We start from the raw sequence: 18,886 nt of genomic DNA, 5'->3' as shown, positions 1-18,886 counted from the left end.
GTACCGCCCTTGTCCCACAGTGCCGCAGGGGCGGGTGGACTTCAGGGCACATAGCAGGTGGTTTTCATAATGACCACACACAAGACTCTGGGACACCCTGGCCATTTGCCTCTGTGCCTCCTATCATGATAAACGCTTTGTTCTAACAAGGAAGAGACCTTCTTTGTTTTTTATTTAAGACAAAACACCTAAGATATGTTTTTTTTTCCAACAGAACAAATTAATTCTTTTTGATAAAAACTACATGTCCAATTTTTAAAAGTCTTTTTAAAAGTTTGACTCTATGTCTTCTAGCTTCCAGTGATAATTGGCCATGCCTACACAACTCCGCCAAATCGCCATTGTTGGAAACATCTAGAATTTTTTAACTCCCTGTTAGGAAGGTCCAGAAGCCACTTATTTTGTTGTTGTTGTCTTTGACTTCTCATTTGAACGCGTGGCATTGTGCAGACACATAGAGCCGCAGGTAGACCAGATACCTGGCCCAAACACTGTCTGCTTTCTAACCAGTGAGGTCGGGGTGAGAGTTTTACCAGAGTTTGTCTACCTCTGGAATTGAAAAATAAATAAATAAAACCAGAAGGCGCGATGGAATGGATGCATCGCAAATAATGCATTTTATGAGTTTCCTTGTTATAAAAAAGTTTTTTTAAAAAAGTAAAAAAAAAAAAGAGGTGATAACATGGCCAATTTGTTACATAAAAATGACTTTGTGTATAAATTATTCCTAAAAAAATCCTTTGTTTATATAAAAAAATCAGTAGATGAAAAAAATTTCAAAATGTTTTTGTATATTCTGTTGTAAGAATTTATTCCTGTTATTGCGATATACTCTGAATTCTTTACATTATTGGGGGGGGAGAAAGAAACTTTGTCTATTTTGAATGGCTAAAGCTAAGGCAACTTTAGTTTCTCTTACTCTGCTTTTTTCTAGTAGTTTAAAGTACTACATGGTTTAAGTTAAATAAAAGACTTCTGTATGCATCTTTTGACTTTAATTTAATTTCCTCCTTGTCCCCAAGTATCACCTGGAAGTGTCCTGTTCCAGAGCATCACTGTAACATACAAAATCTGTTCTGTGTGATTCCAGCACCAGGATTTACTTTTATATTTATTTATTTATTTTGTGTGGTACTGGGCATGGAACCCAGAGGCTTTCTACCTTGGGGATATACTCCCAGACCTATTTTATGTTTTATTTGGAAACAGGGTCTCACTAAGTTGCTGAGAGCCTCACTAAGTAGCTGAGGCTGGCTTCGAACCTGCGCGACCCTCCTGTCTCGGCCTCCCAAGCGCGGGGATTAAAAGAGTGCGCCACCACGCCCGGCCTGGCACAAGGATTTAAATGCTCCCTATCCTCGTTGGTATTTCCTGGTTAGTACCCACCTCAGAGGGTGCCGCTGGGGAACTCTACAGACTGTAGAGGGGAAAAAAGCTATAAATGTTCTAGGGACCGCTCAGAGATGCAAATCGGACACATGGGGAGGACCAGCTAGTCGTCTCACCAAACTTTGAGCACGGGCTATTAGTGATCAGGCCAGTATGTGAAGAGCTAAATAGCCAGGTATGGGCGGTGCAGGCAGATCTCAGGCCGTGGCGACTCCACGCCTGGTGAGGCTCCCAGGTGTCTAGACCTAAACGCAAAAGGCTTTTCCAAAGCAGCACGCTCTTGAGCTTCCTGTTGCCCAGGGAGCCTGCTCACCATGGTCATGGCGCCTGGCTCGAGATGCCTGGAGGGCTCCGGCTTCCAGGCTTAGTGTGGTCCAGCAGGCTGACCCAGCACCTCCAGGTTACTGGGAAGCACTGCACTTCGGCCTGCCCAGCCAGAAGCAGCAGTTTCTTAGAACAAAGGTGCTAGTCTTCAGAAGTTAGTACTTCTTCCCTCTGTGCCACTTAAGAATCCAAACCAGGGCAGGGGGCGGGGGGATTGGAAATGTAGATCGTGGTAAAATGCTTGCTTGGGTTTAATCCTCAGCACCGCAAAAGTAAGTAAATAAATAAAAGAGAATAGAAACCCAAGAGGACTGTTTTCTATATCTCCACACGTCTGGCTCTGTATTAGTCTTTTCTGCATTATTGTGATGGAATACCTGAGGTAGGTAACTATATATAGAAAAGAGGTTTCCGTAGCTCAAAATGATGGAGATCGGAGAGCTTGACATCAGTATGGGTCCAGTCTACTGAGGACCTTGTGGCTGAAGTATGTGGGAGGGGAAGACATATCATCTCCCCAAAACAGGAATCCAGAGGACAATCCAGGGGTTGACTCTGCAGTACAACTCCCCCGAAGGGCTCAGGACTCCCAGCAGAGGCCCTTAATCTCTTTAAGAGCAATGCTCCAGTGCCCAAAGACTGCTCACTAGGCTCCACCTCTTAAAGGTACCACCACTTCTCGGCATCACCAGACTGGTGACCAAGAACCCGATGCATGATTCCTTGGGAGACGCATGCAAGCCATGTCCCAATCAGAGCAAGCTGTGAGCCTATGCTCGGGTGCACAGTTTCGTTTGTAATATTTAGTAATATTCTGGAACCAGGGATTGAACCCTGAGGCCTTCTACCTACGAGCTACACCCCCCCCAACCCTATTTTTTATTCTTTATTTTGAAACAGGGTCCCACTGTTTGTGGAGGGCCTCACTAAGTAGCTGAGGCTGGCTGCAAACCTGTGATCCTCCTGCTTCAGCCTCCCAAGTACTAGAATTACAAGCATGTGCCACCACACCCAGCTTCAGCTGATATTCACTGTCCAACAGAGGCAGGATTGTTTTTATTACTCCGTTTTACAGATGAATGCACTCAGACTGCTCAAGACCCACCAGCTACTACCTAAGTAACCAGGACTCGGCTTTTTAGGCCATGGCTTTTAAACCAACTCAGAACTTCCCTGTATAAGCCAGAACTAAAGCCCTCATGCATATCAGCGGGGGGACCAGGCCATGTACACAGACTAAGATATAAACGGTCCTTGGGTACTCCTAGAAAAACTTTGGAGGAGGGAATGGTGGAGTAGCTCATAATACAATGGCTCTGAGCTTCCCAATTGGATACCTAAAACTTTTTAAATGTGTATGACAAGATGCCGGGCAATCTGAAGTCAGACCTGAGTCGGGTCCTGGAGGTTCCTGGCTTGCAAGTGTCCAAAAACAGGAGTGGAATAGGGGAATTTGAGAGGTCTGGGCTGCAGCCACTTGCCCGTAACCACAGAAGGAGCCCCACGTCAGCCACCGTGCAGTGAGACCCAAAGGTGGCCAGCAGCCCACACGCCCGCTGCCCCCGCTGACCTCCCTCCGTGAGGTGGGGCTGTCCTCTGTCAAACGGCCCTGGTGCGTTTGTACTGGGGTCTTGGAAGATTATTGCAGATGGCAAGTGTGTTGGAGGGCTTGTGTCAACGGGGCCAAGGTCTGTCCACTTAATTTATTAGGTTGCAAATACTTTTTATTACAGTGAAATGAACCCAGGCACTAGGTGACGATCTTTCTAATACAACAAGTGAAAAAATGGTAGTTGTGTGCACACCCATCTTATACGTTTCTCAGAGGTTAAGTATCGTCACTCGCCTTCTAAAAACAAACAAACAACCACTAAAATGTTACTCATGGTGCCCACGGGACACACTGGGTAAATAGAGTCTTGTGACGAGGAGCTGCACATGAGACCCAGTGCCCTGTAACAAAGCCAAGCAAAAAACGGAAATGGAAAGGAGATCCCGATAGTTCAAAAACTAAAAATAATACCAATTCTGGAGAGAAGCTAAGTCTAGCTCTTCAACTGGCGTTAAGATCAAACACTAAAGCCAAGGGTGGTGCCCGTGCTTGTAATCCCAATACTTGGAAGGCTGAGCGAGGAGGATCCCGGGTCCTGGCCAGCCTCAGCTATTTAGTGAGGCCCTTTACAACTTAGACCCTGTTTCAAAATACAGAACTTAAAAATAGGGCTGGGGGTGTAGCTCAGAGGTTAATGCCTCTGGGTTCAGTCCTCAGTAACACACACACACACACACATCAAACACTCGCTGGGATCAGCAGCACACGCCTGTAACCCTCAGCACTTGGGATGCTGAGGCAGGGGGATCGTAGGTTTGAGGCCAGTCTCAGCAACCTAGTGAGACCCTCGGCAACTTAGTGAGAAGCTATTTCAAAATGAAAAATAAAATAGGGCTGGAGGTGTAGGTCAGAAGTAGAATGTTCTTGGGTTCAATTTCTAGTTCCATGAAAAAGAAGGAGGAGATTGACATTGGTCAATCTTAATATCCTGTATGGGGAAGGGGGGAAAGGAGCCAGGGGAAGCCCACCGAGTGCTGTACGCACATACGTCACTATGATTTACAATGTACCAATAAAAATATTAAGAATAAATACATTTTAAAATAAGAAAAAGACGCCGGGCGTGGTGGCGCACGCTTGTCATCCCCGCGCTGGGGAGGCAGAGACGGGAGGATCGCGCAGGTTCGAAGCCAGCCGCGCGCGCTGGCTTAGGAGACCCTGTTTCCAAATAAAAATGTAAAAATAGGTCTGGGAGTGTAGCCCGGAGGTAGAAGGGCTTCCAGGGACCCAGTACCACCAAAATAAATAAATAAATAAAATAAATTAAATTAAATAAAAAGAGGAGGGGGAGGAAGAGAAAGAAGGAAGGGGAAGAAAGAAGGAGGAGGAGGAGAAAGAGGAAAGAGAAGACCAACCACTCCAGGTGGGAATATAAACTGGTACAGCCTCTGTGCAAAATAGTATGGCGAGCCCTCAAAAACTTAAACACAGAACTCCCATTTGCGCCAACAGTTCACCTCTGGGGTTGTACACAGAAGAACTGAACTGGGGAACGTGCCCAGATGTTTAGACACTGATGTTCATAGCGGCATTATCGGCCATAGCCAAATAGTCACAGCAACCCAAGGCGTGTGCGTGTGCGTGTGTGTGTGTGTGTGTGTGTGTTACTAGGGACTCAACCCAGGGGCATTCTACTTCCAAGCTACACCCCCAGCCCTATTTATTATTATTATCAGTAGTAGTAGTCGTCGTCGTCGTCGCCATAGTTTTGAAACAAGGTCTCCTAAGTTCCTGATGATCTTGTTAAGTTGTTACTGTTGGCCTCAAATCTGCGATCCCCCTGCCTCAGCTCTTCAAGAACTGGGAGTACAGCCCTATGCCACCACACTCAGCTCTCACCCAGCAGTCTTTCAAAATAGAAAAAAAAAATTGCTAGGGTTTCATGTCATTGCCGTGAAACTGTAACTGAAGCTAGTTAATCCCTTGGGCAATGTCTGCCTTTTAGAGTATTTCTTCTGACAATAAAATAACTTTGTGATGTCATTGAGCTAATTCAGAATTCCCACACCCTGTGCAAACTGTTTCATAACTTTTTTTTTTTTTTTTTTTTTTGGCAAAGAACCCAGGGGCATTCTACCCCCGAGCTACATCTCCAGCCCTATTTTTTAGTCTTTATTTTGAAACAGGGTCTCACTAAGTTGCAAAGGGCCTCACTAAGTAGAAGCTGAGGCTGTCCTTGAACCGCGATCCTCCTGTCTCAGCCTCCCAAATGCTGGAATGACAAGTGTGTGCCACCATGCCCGGCTACAAGCCATTTTTAAAAGCCTCTCAAAGCACAGTTGAACCCTAACACAGGATTGAAGTGTTTGCTTTTCTCTAAAGGCGATGACCCCCAGTTGCTTCCCTGGGGCTGGAATCGGTGCATCTGGGTTTTCTGCAAACCAGGCTTCGAGCCTGGGCATTCCCCATCTCTTCCAGCATTCCCAAGATGCAGGGCTTCTCCCAGCAGGCTGGCCGGGAGCCAGCGTGACAGGGACGGGACGTGGATGAGCGCCGCGTGCCCATTTCCTTGATGCAAGGAGAGGTAGAAGGTGTAATCGCAGACATACCTGCAACCACAGGAAACGCCACGTCGTTTCTCAGCCAGCCTCTCACCTTCGTAGCACAAAAACAGACATGGCAAGGCACATCCACAGAATATGAGGAGGCTCGCCACCTGGGGAGATCAAGGTTTGGTCCTTCCACCTCAGAAAGAACAATGTGCCTGGAAGCCAGGGAGAGAATGGCTCTTGGTCTCATAACCAGGAAGTGGCCATGACAGAAAATGGCCAGACTTTTTTGCTGTGCACAGCGGCACACACCTGTAATCCCAGTACTTTGGAGGCTGAGACAGGAGGATCACAGGCTTGAGGCCAGCCTCAGCAACCTAATGAGATCCTCAGTAACTTAGGGAGACCCAGTTTCAAAACAAAAAGGGCTGGAGCACAACTTAAGAGGTAGAATGCTCCTGAGTTCAATCCCCAGTAAAAGAAAGGGGAGAGGGAGAGAGAGAAGGAAGAAGAGGAGGAGGAGGAGGAGGAGGAGGAGGAGGAAGAAGACCAAGCTTCCAACCAACTAGTCCCAAACACCTCACCCTGTTGAGTCTCCCCCATGACTCATGTCTTCATTGAGTTATGTATTCATTCATTGTTTGGTGAGAAGAAAAAAATGGTCACTATTGGGCCAAAGTTTGGAGACACCAGGTGAATTAATCTTTACCTGGGGCTAAGTTCACAGAGTTAACTTGGAAATTTGGTATCCTGAAAAATAAAAATCCAAACACACCCACAAAATGTTCAGAGTTCTCCAAAACCTTCCCTCTGTCTCCTCTCCTAAAACAATGCTCCATCACCTACATTGGGGCGAGGGACCCTAGAAACAAGACCTCAGGCCAGGGTGTGAGTTTGTGCTGGTCTCCAGCCAAGAGGGGGGCTCACAATCCAGGAGCCAGCCGGACAGCACAGCAGGGTATAAAATAGCATCTTAGCGGGAGAGGGGACTGAAGCCTGCAGCAGGTACCTGCCAGCATCTCGAGAAAAGGCCGCCTCAATCCCCTCCACGGCCACGTGCTTGCAGACCTTCTTCATGCTGACCACTGAGGCCATCACCTCTGGGCCGCCTGGTATGCACACACCGCCCTCAGGCCTGAAGCCCCGGACGTCGGCATCCCGGTAGCCTCGGTTCTTGCCACACTGTTCCAGGAAGATCGCCTTGGCAGAGGTGTCCATGCCCACGTGCACAGCGAGCTGTGTGAACACAGGTGATGGCAGAGATCACAGGGTAGTAGACACCAAATGAGCAGAAGGGCTGTGCCATGGAAGAGTCCCAAGGCAAAGCGTTTCAAGCCCCAAGTCCACCAGGAGACCCCGGGTCCCCTGTATGCACCCCCTAATGAACACGGTGGGATGAAGAACAGCTTCTTTTTAGCTCAGTATAGAGATCACATCACACTGACACGTAAATGCTTTTATATTTCCAGAGATTCTTATGGGGTAGTGTATTTTCTTTTTGTAGGGAGAGGAGGCAAGCTGGTATCGTATCTAAGATTCTGATAGGAAAAGCTTAGTATCTTAGCAAATTGTACATCCTTCTTTCTCTCTTTATTTATTGTGGTGCTGGGGATTGAACCCAGGGGCATTCTACCTCCAAGCTATACCCCCAGCCCAATTTTTTTTATTCTTTATTTTGTTTTATTTATTTATTTATTTATTTGTGGTACTAGGGGTGGAACCCAGAGACTTTCTACCTCCGGGTTATCCTCCCAGACCCATTTTATATTTTATTTGGAAACAGGGTCTCACTAAGTTGCTGAGAGCCTCACTAAGTAGCTGAGGCTGGCTTCGAACCTGTGCTATCCTCCTGTCTCAGCCTCCCAAGCCCTGGGATTACAAGCGTACGTTACCACTATTCTTTATTCTATTCTTTATCTCTATTATTTATTTCAAAACAAGATTTCACTAAATTGCATATCCTCCTGTTTCAGCCTCCCAAGTACTGGGATTACAAGCATGCGCCACCATACCTGGCTAGATTATACATCGTTATAATGAAACCTTAGTGAAAGAAGTTAGTAACAGCCAAATAAAATGTTTTTTTTATATTTTTAATTTTTGTTTTTCTGTTTTTGTTTTTTGGTGGGGGAGGTTACTGGGAATTGAAACCAGGGACTTTCTATCTCTGAGCTAGAGCCTCAGTCCTATTATTTATTTATTTATTTAGTTAGTTAGTTAGTTAGTTAGTTAGTGCTGGGGTTTGAACCCAGGGGCATTCTACCTCCAAGATACACCGCCAGTCCTATTTTATTATTATTAATTTTAATAATAATAATTACAGAGCCAGGTGTGGTGGTGCACAAATCCCAGCATTTTGGGGGCTGAGACCAGAGGATTGCAGTTTGCGGACAGCCTCAGCTATTTAGGCCCTCCGCAACTTCGTGAGACCCTGTTTCAAAATAAAGAATAAAATATAGGTCAGGGGGTGTAGCTCGGAGGTAGAATGTCCCTGGGTTCCATCCCCAGACCTCCCCAAAAATAATTATAGGAACATACCTGTAATCCCAGTTCTTTGGAGAATGAGACAGGTGGATTGCAGGTTCGAGACCAGTCTTAGCAATTTAGTGAGGCCCACTGCAACTTAGAGACACCCTGACTCAAAATAAAAAAATAAAAGCTGGGCGTGGTGTCACACGCTTTGTAATCCCAGAACTTGGGAGGCTGAGACGGGAGGATCACAGGTTCGCAGCCAGCCTCAGCTACTTAGTGAGGCCCTCCACATTTCACTGAGACCCTATTTCAAAATAAAGAATAAAAATTGGCCAGGCATGGTGCGCAGGCTTGTAATCCCAGCATTCAGGAGGCTGAGACAGGAGGATCGCAGTTCAAGGACAGCCTCAGCTACTGAGTGAGGCCTTTTGCAACCTAGTGAGACCTGGTTTCAAAATAAAGAATAAAAGATAGGGCTGGGGGTGTAGCTCAGAGGTAGAATTTCCCTGGGTTCAATCCCCAGTACTGAAAAAAAGAAAAAGAAAGAAAGAAGGAAAAGAAGAGAGAGGAGAGAGAGAGAGAGAGAGAGAGAGAGAATGAAATGGCGCTGAGCCCCTGTAGGAAGGAAGGCATCTCTGTCGATCTCGTTCTTATGTATGGGGAAGGGCGGGACCTGGAGGGAGTCACACCAAGACCTATGTGTGTGTTTGCTGACTTTGAACAGCTTGGTGGTGTGTTTTATTAACTTTGTTATATGTCCTTTGTAGGGAGGAATGTTTGTACCCGATTTTCATAGTAATTATATTCAGATGCAGTAGGTTGTGTATGCTTTGATAATAGCCCCTAGCAGAGGAGCGTCCTTTCCATCACTGTCCCGGGCCCCAGAGCTTTCTGCAGGTCCCACCTCAAAACCAATGAGCCCGTGTGGGCGTGTGTGGGACCTGACCCCGGGTCTGTCCCTTAGGTGGAAACTCTTGAGTTTGTTTTTTGTTTGTTTGTTTTGCAGTACTGGGAATGAAACCCAAAGGCATTCTACCTTTAAGCTTCACTCCCAGCCCTATTTTTTATTCTTTATTTTGAAACGGACTCACTGAGTCGCAAAGGGCCTCACTAAGTAGCTGAGGCTGTCCGTGAATGGCGATCCTCCCGTCTCAGCATCCTGAATGCTGGGATTACAAGCATTATCACGCCCAGCTTCTTTTGAGTGTTTACTGGAAAGAATACATCCATTGCTCTTCTTTCTCACCTGGGACTGTGTGTGTGTGTGTATGTGTTACTGGGGATTGAACCCAGGGGCATTCTACCTCCAGGCTACACCCCTAGCCTTTTTTATTTTTTGAGACAGGTTCTCACAAAGTTAAGTTGCTGAGGCTGGCCTTGAACCTGCAATCCTCCTGTCTCAGATAGGCATGTGCCACCGCGCTTGGCCCTGGGTTTTTTAAGACCTACTCCATACTTCAGCTTAGACTTTTACTAACACATCTGGATCTTTTGATATCAGTTGGGACCTCGCATGGTTGGCGGGCATGGCAACCGTAGGATCAGAGTTCGGGAAGTTTGTAGGTGCTGGAGTCCACCGTGCCATCCGCCTTGTGACCCTGCTGCTGGCAGACATCACTTACTTGTGGTTGGACCTCTCCCCAGATCCTGGTGACCCTCTGCTCTGCCTCCCTGTAACCCACGGGCAGCGGAAGCGTGTGCAGCTCCACGCCAGTGCCCAGGCCCAGCTTGGAGAGCTCCTGCAGAGAGAAACAGTGACGAGCCTCAGGTGACGGGGACACGGAGAGACGGCCCCATCCCTGTGTCCTTTCATGTCACCTTCCCTCTGTGTGCCTCTCTGTGTCCACATTCCCCTTTGTATGTTTATTTTGGTGGTAGGGCACTGAACATCTACCTCTGAGCAACACCTCCAGCCCTTTATATAGTCTTCCCTTTGAAACAGGGTTTTGCCAAGTTGCAAAGAGATTCACTAAGTGTCTGAGGCTGGCCTTGAACCTGCAATCCTTCTGTCTCAGCCTCCCAAGTACTGGGATTACAGGTGTGTGCCATGATACCCAAACAAATGTTTCCTTGTCATAAGGAGACCTTGGATGAAGGTCACCCGTTCCCTTTGACACGATCACCTGTCTAAAGACCCTATTTTCAATTCCGTTCATGGGCACCAAGGGTCAGAGGGTCAGCATCTTCTGGGGGATATAAATCAACGCACGGCACCCTCTCAGGCTGTGCATCCTGGCGGCTGCTGGTGCGGCTCTGGCCAGAGGAGTCATTGTGAAGCTCTCCCTGACATTTGTAGAGCTGGTGGAGGTGAAGGGCACAGGACACTAGACATGACGCCCCTTTGTATATCAGTGATCTGAGAGAGATGCCCAGGAGAGTAAAGGGTCCTCCTTCTCATCACGATGTGTTTTCTGTGAAGCTTCCAATCATGTGGTCAGGCACTCATCCTGATAGGCTGCCATCCGAATCCACCCACTGGATTCTAGGGGCGCCGCCCCCAAAACCCGTCACATGCACTTTTCAGTACAGAAAACCTGAAGACAAGCGTTCGGCAGTTAAGACAGATGTCGCACGTCACCGCTCCTCAGCTCAGGTTCCGTTTTGCCACCAAATAAGTCAGAGAATGCATCCGCTACTTGGAGGATATCGGAATCATACAGAAGGGGAGCGGATCAGGGCGGACTTGGACCTGCTCGTGTGTTACCTTACAGTTCGTCTCCAGTCTCTTCCTGCTCTATTTCTCTTCCTAGCTGGAATGTTACCTTCTTGTTTTTTTTTTAATTTTTTTATTATTTGGTGCTGAGAATTGAACCCATGAATATTCTACCTCAAACCTAGCCACACCCCCAGCCCTTTTTACTTTTTATTTTGAAACTCATGCATTAGTTTGGTAGTTTGGTTTCCATTCTTTTGGGTAGATACCCAGAAGTGGTATCGCTGGATCATACGGTAGGTTCGTTTCCATTCTTCTGAGGATCCTCCATACTGTTTTCCAAAGAGGTTGCACTAATTTGCAATCCCATCAACAGTGTAGCAGAGTTCCCACTTTTTGACAGCAACATCACCTCCCCCTCTCCCTCTCCTTCTTCCTTTTTTTAAAAAAACTTTTTATTGGTGCACTGTATTCATACATCTTAATGGAGTACAAGATGGTGGAGGCACACATGCACACATCACCCAATTAGCCCTTACCCAATTCCCGCCCCATCTCTGCCCCCTCCCTCCTTCTCATGTTTGGCTTAGTGACTGACTGATATGTTTGTTAATGGACATCATGAACATTAGAGAGTTTCCCTCTTCCCGCTCCCATCCCCTCATGAGCCTTATTTGCTCATCTACAGTATTCCCTTCTTCGTCTAGACTTCCTCCTATGACCCATTTTCTCCCTAGCTTTCGCATATTAGGGAGAGCATCTGATTTCTTATTTTTTGTGACTGACTAATCTCACTGAGCATAATGTCCTCCAGTTCCATTCATTTCCCTATAAATGACGTGATTCTGTTTTTCCTTATGGCTGAGTAAAATTCCAATCTGTACATATCCCGTAATTTTGTAATCTACTCATCTGTTGATGGACATCTTGGCTGGTTCCATAGTTTGGCAGTTGTGCATTGTGCAGCTATGAACATAGATACACATGCATTAGTTTGTTAGTTTGGTTTCCTTTCTTTTGGGTAGATACCCAGAAGTGGTATTGCTGGATCATATGGTAAGTTCTTTCCCATTCTTCTGAGAATCCTCCATACAGTTTTCTAAAGTGGTTGCACTAATTTGCAATCCCACCAACAAAATAGTAGAGTTCCCACTTCTCCACATCCTTGCCAGCATTTATTGTTGTTTGTGTTTTGAATGTTTGCCATTGTAGTTGGAGTTAGGTGAAATCTCAGGGTAGTTTTGATTTGCATCTCTCTGATTGCTAATGCTGTTGGACATTTTTAATGCATTTATTGGCCATTTGAATTTCTTTTGTGAAGTGTCTATTTAGTCCCTTGCCCATTTTTTGATTGGGCTATTTGTTTTCTTAGTACTGAGCTTCCCCCTTTTGCCCGATTGAACTGCAAAGTCTAAGACCCAGGGAGTTTATCGAGGCTGCGAGAGTTCCTGGAGGCGCCGTGCTGAGCATTCTCCTGAGGGGAACGAGGCTTCACTTACGGTATTGTTGCGCACCAGTCTGGATCTCTGGAGGGCGTGGCCGCCACTGCTGCAAGTTGTAGCCGGTGTTTGCGCAGGAGGGACTGATGACTTACTACTGCAATGGGCTGCAGCTGCCTAGTTCAGGTCCCTGGTTGTTTTCCTGCCCATCTCTGGAGTCAGGTGCTGTGAATCAAGATGATGTTGTTGCGGCCGCGAGGCAAACAAGTTTCCTTTCTGGTGTTGAGCTCCGCTCTGGATCTCTGGAGGGCATGGTGAGCTCGGCCGCCACTGCTGGAAAGTGTGGCCAGTGTTTGCACAAGAAGAACTGATAACTTAAATCTCCGATGGTCTGTGGCTGCTCGCTTCAGGTCCCTGGTTGTTTTCCTGCCCATCTCTGGAGTCGGGTGCAGTGAGTCAAGATGGTGCCGCCATGGTGCCCGCTGTCGCAAGGTGGGTGGGTTTCTTTTCTGCTCTCTGATCGATCTTCTAATCTTCATTTTCCCTGCCCCTTGTACCTATTATTTTATTCCTCCGATAGTATTTTCTGGCTTTGTAGTTGCTGTTATTGGGGCAATGGAGACCGGGTGTCAACAGGACGGGTGTGTGCTGCTTCTCTTGGTTGCCATCTTCCTAGCATTTCATTTCTGAATCTTTGGGCGAGACTGACCCGCAGGTTAGAAGAATGGCTTAAAGGTTGCACTGTACACATCTCAAGTGGGCTTGAAATAATAAGTAGACCTCAATCTCGATTTTAAGTGTTTTTTTTTAAATTCCTTTCCTGTTTTGGACCAGCTTCTTATCAGCTTGTCTGTGTGGATTCTCCTTACAGAAGCGTGCATCCCAGCTACACGTTCATATACACATGTCTGCCAAGCAGGGCCCAGGATTGGCCTTATTTCCCTTTGGGGTTCCCTGGAGAAACTACAGATGCCTGGGCTGTGAACGACCTACTGCAAACGCTCTACTCTTGTCCCACGAGGGAACAGGCTGGAGGAAATGACTTTCGAGGGAGGAGGCACGGGCAGAAAGGGTAAGAAGACTAGGAGCGCAGCCCGGGGAGCCGCGCCTGCCGCACCTCCCCGCGTCCCAGGAGTGACTCCTCATTCTTTACCGTATCGGAGGGTGGAGCGTTTGCAGCAGGCCGTTCACAGCACAAGCATCTGTAGTTTCTCCAGGGTGTGGATTTCGTGGTCTCCTCTCCGGTGGCTCTGGTTACCAAGGGGTTTGCAAGCTGGGGTTTCTTGGCAGACACAGAGAAAAGCTCTGGGTGTGGAGTTGGGGACTCGGGGAGCTTACCTTCACTGCTTCCCAGCTAGAATTCACAAAGTGCTGCCGGAAGGGCCCAAAGCCTGAAACCAAAGATACCCAGGTTTGCTCAAGCCAGACTGCGCCCCAGAAGGGCTCTTGCTGCTCCCCTGGCCCTGGCGAGCTCTGGGCGGCTCCTGCATACTCTGCGGGCATCCTCAGAGTCCTCTAGTGAGGCATGGTGGCAACCCCAAAGGGAAATAAGGCCAATCCAGGGCCCTGCTTGGAGGACATGTGTATATGAATGTCTAGCTGGGATGCACGCTTCTGTAAGGAGAATCCACACAGACAAGCCTGATCGTCTGTTAACAAAGGCACAAGAGCGCTTGATTGGAAGAAAGCCAGCCATTTCAACCAATGGTGCTGAAGCAGCGGGTTCCACTGCACATGCCTTCCACATCACGCACAACTAAATTAAAAAAAAAAAAAATGGATCACAGCCGGCGTGGTGGCGCACGCTTGTATTCCCAGCATTTGGGAGGCTGAAACAGGAGGATCATGGTTCGCGGACAGCCTCAGCTGCTTAGTGAGGCCCTGTTTCAAAATAAATAATAAAAAATTGGGCAGGGGGTGTAGCTCAGAGGCCAAATGCCTCTGGGTTCCATCCTAGATACACACACACACACACACACACACACACACACACACAGGATCACGAACTTGCGAGGCTGGGACTGGAGGATCACAGGTTTGAGGCCAGCTTCAGCAACTTAGGTAAGACCCTGTTTCAAAATAAAAACTAAAAGAGGGCTGGGGGTGAGATTTAGACGTAGAACACCCCTGTTCAATCCCCAGTACTACACACACACACCTCTGGGTTCAACTCCCAGTATCACAGAAACAGATAAATATATTAAATTTTACAAAATAAATAAATGTGCGGCCTCCTCTGGGGCAGGCCAGCCACTGTCCGATCGGGCTGTGACAGAATGGGTGCCCCTCATCTCTGGGGTCTGCAGACAGGAGTGACAATTTGGAATACAGCTGAGCTTTGAGTTCCTTTATCTGATTCGTATGGCGCAGTTCTCGATTCACATAAAGTCTGAAATGGGGAAAGAGCTGGGATTGAACACCACACTCTGGAACCCCAAGTCCCTGGACCTGAGGCCCGTTGGTAGGAGCCAGCCCTGGAGAGCGGCGCCCATCATGCCTGGGCAGTTCTTCAAGGTCTGGGTCTAGAACCAATGAGACTGGCTCACAGGGGCCCAAACTCTGGGAATGCAAAAGCTTTCCACAGGCGATTCTCTGACTTGGACTGAGTCCTGTGGAGTAACTGTGACTGAGCTGCCGGGAGAGCACTCAACAGCAGACAGTAATAGAAAGCACTGAGCTTAAGCTGGGCACGGTGGCGCACCCCTGTAATCCCAGTATTGGGAGGCTGAGACAGGAGGAATGCAGGTTCGAGGTCAGCCTCAGCAACTCAGGTTCTCAGCAACGTAGCACGACTGTGTTTCCAAATAAAACATAAAATAAGGCTGGGAGTATAGCCCAGAGGTAGAATGTCCCTGAGTTTCACCCAGTACCACCAAAAAATATATATTAAAAAAATTGAGCTTAAGGGAGAAAAATACGGAGAAACCAAGTACTTCCTAAAATAAGAAAAAATTAAACAGTGCAACCAAAAGAAAATCACATTCTGTTTTAGACTCACATTTGGATCAGCAGACACTACATTTCTTATTGCCTTGAAATTAGGGCGGGCTGGGGATGTGGCTCGGTGGCAGAATGCTTGCATACACAGAACCCTGGGTTCCGTCCTCGGCACCAGGCAAAAAAGCGAGGTGTGGTGGCCCATCGCCTGCAATCCCTGCATGTGGGAGGCTGAGATAGGAGGACGGCAGGTTCGTGGCCAGCCTCAGCTACTTAGTAAGGCTCTCAGTAACTTGGTGAAACTCTATTTCGAAATAAAAAAATAAAACAAGCTGAGTATGTAACTCGGAGGTAGAATGCCCTGGGGTTCCATCCCAGCACCCTCACCCCACAGAAATTAGGAGAAACTAATCAGCTAGTGAAGGCTTGCAGTCCTTGTTATTATTTATTTATTTACTTATTTGTGGTACTAGAGATTCAACTCAGGGGCATTCTATGTCTAGCTCACATCCCTTTTTAAAATTTCTTTATTTTAAAACCGGGTCTCATTAAGTTGCGGGAGGCCTAAGTAGCGGGAGGCCTAAGTAGCTGAGGCTGGTCGCGAACCTGAGATCCTCCTGTCTCGGCCTCCCAAGTACTGGGATTACAAGCGTGGGCCACCACGCCCAGCGGCAGTGCTTGTTTTTCTGAGTCAGACCTCTTGGTCCTCTTGCTGGTTCCAGGGTGGGTGGTGAAGGAGCGGGAGGAATCTCCTGGGGTCGGGAGCGGCCGTGGAGGGGCTGTCCAAGTCCTCATGGTTGTGGTACAGAGCACCTTGCCCCTTCTCCCTGATCTGTCCACAAGCCTGTTGTTAAAACATTTGTTATAAAGGAGGCTACAGCTCTGGAGTGCAGCGGGCGTCCCCAAATCGAAGCTGATCATCAAGTTCTTCATTAAACAATCTCTAAAGCCTGTGGCGCACAGCAGCACCGGCTGACAGGACAAAGGTAGGGGGTCGTGTGGTTCTAAGGGGGATGCTGGCACGTGGATACCCTTATCTCACTTGTGACTAATTCAAGTGTAATTTGAACCGCTCCATCTCTCCCCCCAAAATAACACAACCGAGAGGGAGATAAAGGGCTTCAAAAGAATTTCTCCTTTTTTTTTTTTTTAAGGTCCGTAGGAATTTAAATTACAGTCTGAAGATGCTAAGATAGGTGCCTTCCAATTAAGCTAGGCGACTTCCGTGCATCCAGGAATCCCGGCCTCTGGTATGGCACTGTCACTCCACAGAAAACATACAGTGTGCCGAGCGTGTCTCACTCAAAATAAATAAGAGCTTCAGTGTCGAACTCGAAATAAATAAAGCGCTCTACCGGGAGAGATCAAGCCCCCGGGGGCCGGCTGCGAGGCACGTGGCGGGGGGTGACATTAGACATCCCGGTGACAGGCAGCTGTTTCCAAGTTGACCTTTTGGGGAGCAGAGACGGGAGCCAGTGGCTCCGGGTGGGGGCGGTTCCTATGGTAACGAGCTGCGCGCGCCCTTGGGAGGTGGTGGCTGTAGAGGGGCTGCGCGAGCCCCATAAAGGTCCTGTGCTTTTGCGATGCAGCCCCCCCCCCATGGCACCGCACCCCAGGGGACGCGGCGTGTGTCCGCAGGATCCTAGACTCAGGGACCACCGCGGGCGGCCCCAGCTTCCCCGCAGAGGGCTGAAGGACAGGAAAGGTCTCAGCCTAACCAAGCCCCAAGTGGGCACCTCCGTGCATGGGCGTCCAGTTATTTACAGCCAGAGCGCCACCAGCAGCCGGATCCACCCTGGCTCCCGGCTTGTTTTTTAAGAGGCCGGAGCAGGAAGCTAGCTTCCATCGGGAATTATTAGCTCCACCAGCTGCCGCTCTTTTTCCCCCTCAGGGAACTGTTTATGACCAGGATCGGGCCAGCGCGCATTCCAGGGCCAGGCTAAAAGCAGCAGCAAAGGGAATGCACAAAAATACGGTCTCACCGGTCACCACCACCACGCAGCTGGACCGCGAATCCATGAAGCCCGGTGGGCAGCTCGCCCTGGGCCGGCGCGTGGGCGCCCCCTTGCGGTCACCCCGAAAGGCGGAGGCCCCGGGGCCCGCGTGCTTAGGCGGTGCCCCTGGACAGCAGAAACAGCCAGCGCAGGGTCAGGGCGCCATCGGGTCGTTTCTGGACGTTTCGGTGTGGGTCACTTTGTTGCTCGGGTTGGCACAAACCCGAGCCACGGGCACAGAGACCAATTGCCCCAGACCTAGGGGTGTTTAGTACCCAGGACTCCAATGCAGTCAGAGCAACCAAGTGGTGGCCGCCTGTGATCCCAGTACTTGGGAGGCTGAGACAGGAGGATCCCAGGGTCGAGGACAGCCGTAGCAATTTAGCAAGACCCTGTCTCCAAGTAAAGATGAAACGGGCTGGCGACCTGACCCAGAAGCAGAATGTCCTGGGATTCGATCCCTGGGCCACAAAATAAAATGAAACAGAATGTGTCCAAGCCAGTGGGTGGGGAGTCACCCGACTGGCCTTTTAGACTAAGAGGTCTAAATTATGCTTTTAGACCTTTTATTTATTTTCTCTTTAGAATCATGCTGCGCCCCCACCCCAATCCCCGCCAATCCTTCCTTATGCTCGGCTATTATGAATTGGTGACATTTAATTGCTCTTGAAAAAGATTCTGTAAAAAATAGAGGAAGAGGAGGAGCAGGAGGAAGAGGAGGAGGACCCCCTAACAGATAAGAAGCCCATGGCCCTGCTTTTGAAATGCCAGCTGCAAACACCTGCTACCTAGCATTGGGGGGGTGGGGGGCCAACTGTTCTCCTGTTGTGTGAACCAGGGCTCACCACAGCGGCCTGGATGGTCTTCCTGCGTCCTGCGCTGCGTCTGTGGGCTTCCCAGGCCGCTGTGCTCACCCGCCTCCCTCTCCCTGCAAGAAATGTCCCTAATACTGAGCTCCAGCTGTTAAAGGGGCCACTGAGCGTTACTCACGGCCCTGGCACAGTAAGCACGCCTCTTTTGAATTGTGTCAGAGTAACCGAAAAAGCTACCATGTGCGGTTATTTCTATTATTGAAGAAGTCGTGTTATGCAACATCTGACCTTTTAGAAAATACTATTAAAAATATCTCCCCATACCTTCTCCTGGCTTGGCATGGCGGCCCAGGCCCCTGAGGCCAGCGATTTGCAGTGTTAGGCAGAAGGACTGAAAGTTTGAGGTCAGCCTCAGCAGCTTAGGGAGACCCTGTCTCACAAGTAAAACATAAAGGGCTGTGGGTAGAGCTCAGTGGGAGAGCGCGTGCCTAGCATGTGCGAGGCCCTGGGATCCGTCCTCCATCCCACAAACAAAACAAACCTTCCCCTGCCTTTTCTTTTTTTACTAAAAATACTTTTTCCCCCCAAAAGCTGTGTAATGAGAGGAATATAAACCACAATTTCCTTTTTCCATCTGGGTGAGGCAAAAGTGCTCAAGCACTGTAATGCTTCTGAAAGTTTAACGTGCCATGGGTGTCCTGGTGCCATGGGTGTGGTGGCCCATGCCTGCGATCCCAGTCCTTGGGAGGCTAAGACAGGGGGATC

The 18,886-nt window shown here is 48.6% G+C and overlaps 1 protein-coding gene across 1 annotated transcript; it reads right to left on the bottom strand.

Moving 5' to 3' along the window:
* Positions 1-5,641: 5,641 nt before the first annotated feature.
* PGPEP1L (pyroglutamyl-peptidase I like) lies at positions 5,642-13,881 on the bottom strand (the record flags this gene model as incomplete). The annotated part of the gene is given in 5 exon segments (XM_080691703.1): positions 5,642-5,725; positions 5,727-5,874; positions 6,824-7,050; positions 9,909-10,025; positions 13,717-13,881. Coding segments are annotated over 5 exon segments (741 nt in total).
* Positions 13,882-18,886: the final 5,005 nt, after the last annotated feature.

The sequence above is a fragment of the Muscardinus avellanarius genome (assembly GCF_963383645.1).
Source record: "Muscardinus avellanarius genome assembly, chromosome: 3".
Classification (NCBI taxonomy): domain Eukaryota; kingdom Metazoa; phylum Chordata; class Mammalia; order Rodentia; family Gliridae; genus Muscardinus; species Muscardinus avellanarius.
This window is presented reverse-complemented; position numbering and strand designations above follow the sequence as displayed.